Source organism: Echinops telfairi, unplaced genomic scaffold, assembly GCF_000313985.2.
Source record: "Echinops telfairi isolate 266 unplaced genomic scaffold, ASM31398v2 ScPeMD7_70;HRSCAF=299, whole genome shotgun sequence".
Classification (NCBI taxonomy): domain Eukaryota; kingdom Metazoa; phylum Chordata; class Mammalia; order Afrosoricida; family Tenrecidae; genus Echinops; species Echinops telfairi.
Window position 1 is genome coordinate 33,727,447 of NW_022103968.1, and position 6,737 is coordinate 33,734,183.

Here is a 6,737-nt window from a genome sequence, read left to right on the forward strand (position 1 = left end):
ATGAGGACCTAATATCGGGGGTTTAAATGGAGAGAAAATGTTTTGAGAAACGATGTACAAATGCGCTTTACACAACTGATGTGTGTATGGATTGGGATAACAGTTGTATGAGCCCCTAATAAAATGTTAAAAAAGAAAAAAAAAAAGAAAAATATATAAAGAACAATTTTGAGGATGACGCAGAGCCGGGCAGTCTTTCACTCTGCTGTACATACAGGGTCCCTATGAGTCAGAACTGACTCGATGGCACGTAACAACTTCTACTACAGATGTTTAATCCAGATTATTTTTTTAATGATAATTCCTTCACACTAACCCAGTCTATAGTCAATCAGCAAACATGTACTTTCAGTCTCAAATCCACACTGAATTTTTACCGGCTGTCCACTTAATACCATAGCTGTCAGCACCAAACTAAACACAACCAACACTGAAAAGCATGTAGTTTCGTAGTAAATAGTGCTATATAGAATATAAATCCTGGAAAATCCCAAGTATCACAAAGATCGGAAAATCAGTAAAGAATCCAGGAATTAGAGGATATCCAGTATGTCTAAAAGACAGGAAGAGCAGAGTTCAGAATTTGGTCAGTTACTGTGGCAGACCTTGCATTCTGCAATGCTGCCCTAAGCAATTAAGAATCATGAGTATAGGAAAATGTATCCAAGTTATCCAACTATTTAGGGGCAAATTACCAGTATTCTGGTTTGTTTTTTTTCAATTATACCAAACCATTTAACTGCCCTTCTTCCTGCACAATACTTAGCAGTTTCCAACTGGCTCTAAGTTTAAGACTGATGTGAAAGCAGGATTACAGATTCATTTCTATATTCTACAGAATGCCCCAGCATCTTACTAATGACAACATGATGTTTTGCTGTTCCAGCCTATCAGAATACCTAAGACTCGGCATAAACGAATTAACTTAAGTGCTCTAACACTTGATCATGTAACTTAGACAACAGTATATATTGGCATTTGTTTCCTTCGATATTATATCATCTCTATTCTTTTGAAATAAATCTCTTTCCTATTGCAAAAGCAATGACAAGAATAAAGTATGTGGGACTAAATCTAATGTCAACACATGCTCATTATAAGAAAATTATATATAACAATTTAAATTTTATAACATAAGTATACATTCGTTTTAATATATAAACTTAATGTACAATTTATGTAAATTGATATATAAAATCTGTTATATATGTTGTCAGTTGCTGTTGAGCCAGTTCCAACTCATAGATATATATATATATTTATACATTCATAAATGACCACTAATTATATATGATTTTGATCTCTCCCAGTCTGTTAGAACTTTCTCAAATTCCACTTTCAGATTTTCTTTTACTGCTGCCATATTGTGATTGTAACACAGCCCATGAGGGATGTAAGGATTATAAAAAGGGAAATTAAAAACTAGACTTTTAAGAAATAGATTCTTAGGTTTTACACTTGTGTTGACTCATAATGAGCCTTTAGGGCAAAGAAGGTGCGCCATCGGGATTCCCAGGCTGGGCATCTCACAGCCAGGAAACGGCCACGTCTCTCCCCAGCAGGCGCTGATGGGTTCTTTCCTTGGCAGCCATGCACCCATCCCTGTGCCACCAGGGCCTTCGTGTTTGTTTACAAGCCCTACGTATTCTGGAGCTTCAGATACAGCTGCTACCTTAAATCCTATTGAGGATAAGTTAGTAAATAATTAAAATGTTAAGATGCTACCAGGAAAAACTAATTTACAATATAACGAGGGAAATACAAGGCCAATGGTTGGTTAATCTTTATTAGTCTTCGATATTTCAAAAGCATTTTGCAGTAAATCTTCCTATGTTATCATTTCTCTTACTTAGTAATTATGCTATTTAAAAAAAACACTGCCATCTCCAACCCCAAAGAACTGAGTGCCTGGCAGGGAGCCCCACTGTCTACCCCACTCTGTCTTTCCCAACCACCCCAGATTTGTGGGGAACAAACAACACTTACCTCTTACAGTTCTTGGAAGAAAAACATCAGTTCATTTTGTTTCAGCCACAATCATTCCTTTTGCCTCTCCATAAAACCCCTCTGGTCCACTTTCTCCCTCCCCCACTACAAACCCACTACCAACACTCAACCGAAACCTTTTACACTAACAATGACTTCTTTTAAAAGGAAATAGGGGTAAAAAAGTAAAAATAAATAACTAGCAAACGAAGGTCAAAATCATTCTCCTAGCTCTTGAAACCTTAAAATCTCCGAAAACAAGGTAAATACTTCTCTAAATTAACTTTTCCTCAAGTAAAAGGAAATAGAGGAAAGAGCTAGTAGGCAAAGGGCATATATAGAGGTCTAAATAAAGGCATGTATATACGTAAATATGCTTTTATGAGGGTGAGGAAATAGATCTATGTGCATATATATATATGGGTTTAGTATTAAGGTAGCAGATGGACATTGGGCCTCCACTCAAGTACTCCCTCAATGCAAGAACACTTTGTTCTACCAAACTGACATTCCATGATGCTCATCTTCCCGACATAGCTGCTGAAAACAAAGCAGGTGAATAAGCAAATGTGGTGAAGAAAGCTGATGGTGCCCTGCTATCAAAAGATATAGTGTCTGGGGACTTAAAGGATTGAGGGTAAACAAGCAGCCATCTATCTCAGAAGCAACAAAGCCCACAAGGAAGAAGCACACCAGCCTGTGTGATCACGAGGTATCAGGCATCAAAGAAAAATCGTATCATTGTGAATGAGAGGGGTGGAGACCCAAAGCCCACCTGTAGGCAATTGGACATCCTCTTAGGGGTGGGTCACAGGGAGGGGACAAACCAGTCAGGGTGCAATGTCGCAAGGATGAAACATACAACTTTCCTCTAGTTCCTAAATGCTTCCTCGCCCTGCCCCCCCACCCCCACCCCACTATCATGATCCCAATTCTACCTTACAAATCTGGCTAGACCAGAGGATGTACACTGGTACAGATAGGAACTGGAAACAGAGAATCCAGGGTGGATGATCCCTTCAGGACCAGTGGTGAGAGTGGCGATACCGGGAGGGTGGAGGAAAGGTGGGGTAGAAAGGGGGAACCGATTACAAGGATCTGCAAATACATATAACCTCTCCCCTGGGGGGGAACAACAGAAAATTGGTTGAAGGGAGATGTCAGACACTGCAAGATGACAAAATAATTTATAAAACTCATAAAATTTAAAAACAGAAATACTAGAGACAGCATGTTCTCGAATCAGAGTCCAGACATTAGTGTGTGAATGCAACTAACTGCCGGTTTCTTTGATTGTAAACACAAGTACAGTCATACTCTTTTTTATTCGGAGGGCTAAACAAACACAAGTAAATCACTTAATAGGTAGTACACAAGAGCAGGCTATCATTTTTTATGCTTTAGATTCCAAGTGACTCTAGTGAGGGGAAATGTTCATGGGAAAAAATGTAATGAAAAGATCATGAATTTTGCTATAGCCTCCTATACATGACACAGGTGTCACTTGCCCACAAGGTTTCCTAAGCTGCAACCTTCCCAGGAGTAGATCGCTAGGTCTGGTTCTCCTGCAGAGCCTCATTAGTTCAAAGTGGAAACGCCCACATTTCAGTGAATTGCCTCGACTTATTAGTCTCTTGCTGCAATAGGGTAGGCTGCAGAATATTCTTACCATGAATTCGATCTGCCAGAGGGCTAACACTGTTTCTGTGGTTTGAATTAGATGTCGTCGGACTCCTAGCCCCCATGCATACAGCCCTGCACCATCCTCACCATGCTGTTTGAGCCCACCACTGCAGCAGCTGTGTCAGTCCATCTGGTCGCTGTGGTCCAGGGTCTCCTTTTCCACTGCCTCTCTATTTTACTAAGCACAAACTTTCTGGTAGACCACAAAACCGATATTCTCTACAAAGACACTACAACTTGTCAATGAAAAAGTACACACTTTTAGCTTAAGAACCTTATTGGCCAAGAGACTTTTCAAAAAGCAAGTGGCTCACTGAGAATGAAATACAGCCCTCCCCTCGAAGGCAGACAGGCAGGCTTGGAGTCCAGCCCCGGCTTTGAGTGGAGCTGGCTTCCACCCCGCTGACGGCATTCTGAGGAAGGGTGGTCAGAAGGAAGACCAGCCACTAGGCTTACGGATGGATATTGCAGGTATTTTAAAGGAAATTAGGGTGACAAAGGAAAGCATCCAGGACCAATTTGGAAACGATTATAATGGCTAAAGGGGTCTTTTGCATTGCTCTTAAAAATGGGAACCGATCCATTCTGGGCGTGTCAAAAGGTCGCCCTCGAAGGTCAATTGAAGCCCGCATTAAGGTGCTTCCACAGTAGTGTCTGTAAGCCCTGAAATAAGTAGGGCCGTTTTCAAGTTTCTTTTCAAAGGCTGCTACACCACAAAGCAGAGCTCAAATGACACCTCTGCGAAGCCTTCGCGTCCCCGTCGCTCGAACCCCGCGCGGCCGTGATTTGTCAGTTACCTTTTCCAGCATCTTCTGCTCCCTCTCCAGCCCCGCAGCCTCCAGCTGTTCCTCCTCTTCCAGCATGGCCGGGGTGATCACCGCCGCGTCGGGCTGCGCAACCCCGTCGGACGCTAAGGCGTCTAAGGGGACACCAGGCGTTCGAACTCGCGGTTCGGGGGGAAACCAAACCCCACCACTCCCTTGCCCGGGCCGGACACACCGGACCGGGGCGCCCGCATCCCTGCTCGGACCCGCATGCGCCCCACCAATAGGTTGCCCGGACCCCAGGTTACAACTTGGGGAAATGCAGCTGCCTCGTGGGGAATCTTCTCTGCCGTGCAAGGACGTGCGCGTCCCGGGAGCCCTCCACGCACCCTTCCCCAACGTCGGACCCCGCTCCTCCTCAGTCCCGCCCGGGCTGGGCTCCCTCCCCCAAGCTCCGCGGCGGCAGCGTCCATGCTGCCCCCGGCCGGGACGCCGCCGCGCCGGGAGGGAGGCTCGCCTCACTCACCGCCGCCGCTGCTCGCGGGCTGTTCGGCTGGCATGGCTGGACGCGGTGCCGGGCCCCCGGGAACCGGGTCCCCTCGTCTCGGCGCCAGCGACGGCGCGCGCTCACTCCTCACGGGGAACACCCGACCCGAGCTTCTGGCCGAGGAAAAACGCGCGCTTCTCGTTCGCGGGAAAACGCGGTCGTCTCGCGAGGTTTCGCGCTTCCTCCGCCAGCTCGCGAGCTCCGGCGCGAGATTTCGTGCAGCTTGGTCTCTCTGCAGGTGGCCCGCTCTCTGAGAAAGGGATGCGGCAGTTTTTCTCCATAGAAATTAAAATCAAAACCACTGTCCAAGAAAAATAAAAAATATATAGTTTCCCCATAGAATATGAGGGGCCTGAACCGCTGACCTTGCTGTTTGCTGGGGGCAGTTCTGCTCTGTTGTGTGAGGTTGGAATCGGCTAGATGGCAGCCGCGTCTACCTGGACCTCGAATTTCGGGAAATCTGATTTCTGCAGAATTCAGTCTTCTAGCAACTGTCCACAGTTGAACTAAGCATCAGTTTAGTAGCCCGTTTAACAATTTGCGAGGTACATTCACCCTCTGTAGCGGATAGAATTAAATAGCAAGCCCAGTCATCCTTTATTATGAAAGATGTGCATATGAGTCGTGGTGGCATAGTGGTTACGCACTGGCCTGCGATCCTGGTGAGCTGCAGTTCGAAACCATTAGCAGCTTTGCGAGAGAAAGCATGGGCTTTCCACTCCTGTAAAATTACAGTCTTGGAAACCCCTCAGGGGTCACTATGAGTCAGCATGTAGTAGATGGCAGTGAGTTAGAACAACGAGAAGCCCTGGTGGCACAGCGGGTTAAATATTAGGCCGCTAACAGAAAAGATTTGTTGGTGAAGCACACCGGTCACTCCATGATAGGAAGATGCGGTAATCTACTTCCCTAAAGATTTATAACGTTAGAAACAATGAAGCAGCTCTATTCTGTCCTACAAGGTCAGCATGAGTGAGAATTAACTCACTGGCTTTTACCTTGGGTTTTTAGAGTTTTAGAATTACCTATAGGGGCTACTAACTGCAAGGTCAGCAGTTTGAAACCACCAGCAGCTCCATGGGAGAAAGACTTTCTATGTCCACAGAGAACTAACAGTCTCAGAAACCCGTTTGTTATAAGTCCGAATTGATTCAATAGCAATGGGTTTTTATAGGTATTGAAGAGCTGCATTTTTTGCGCCCATTCCAAATAAAAAGATTCTGCACTGACCCGTGGCCCTGCACGGGACAGCACCAGAGACACAGTGTGGGATGAGCGACTGAGCTGACCCCACCACACTGAGACAAAACACTGGGGGCGTGCAATGGAGCGGCAGGGAAGCAGAGCAAGGAGGTCCCAAGGGAAGACAAACAAACGATGGACTCTGGGGCCAGGACGTGGCACCCTATTAGACTCGTCCGGAAAACGCTCCTAAAGGTCAACGAACAGACCTTGATCTACTAACAGGCTTTTTTTTTTTCTTTTTCGTTTTTCTCCTCTTTTCGTTTTCTTTTTTTTCAGCCTGTTTGTTTTATTTCTTTTTTCCTCTTCTTTTAAATTTTGTATGTCAGTAGCTTTTTTGTTTGTTGGCTTCTCAGTGCTGCAGCCTTTGTCACCAGGTTATGAGCCGCTTTGGCACTGTACTGTCAAAGCCAATCCCAATTTTATACACACATTGTTGTGTCTGCACACCCACCTAGATGAGAGGTTGGACAAAAATATATATATGAGAAGAAAATAAAGGGACCGATGGCCCC

At 45.1% G+C, this 6,737-nt stretch overlaps 1 protein-coding gene across 1 annotated transcript in view; it reads right to left on the minus strand.

Annotated features, from left to right (window-relative positions):
* HELLS (helicase, lymphoid specific) overlaps positions 1 to 4,565 on the minus strand; it is a 43,284-nt gene extending 38,719 nt beyond the window's left edge. The window contains exon 1 of the mRNA XM_045291445.1: positions 4,467 to 4,565. Coding sequence (XP_045147380.1) covers positions 4,467 to 4,532 — 66 coding nt within the window. The 5' untranslated portion in view covers positions 4,533 to 4,565. The remainder of the gene's footprint in view (positions 1 to 4,466) is intronic.
* Between the last annotated feature and the right edge of the window lie 2,172 nt (positions 4,566 to 6,737).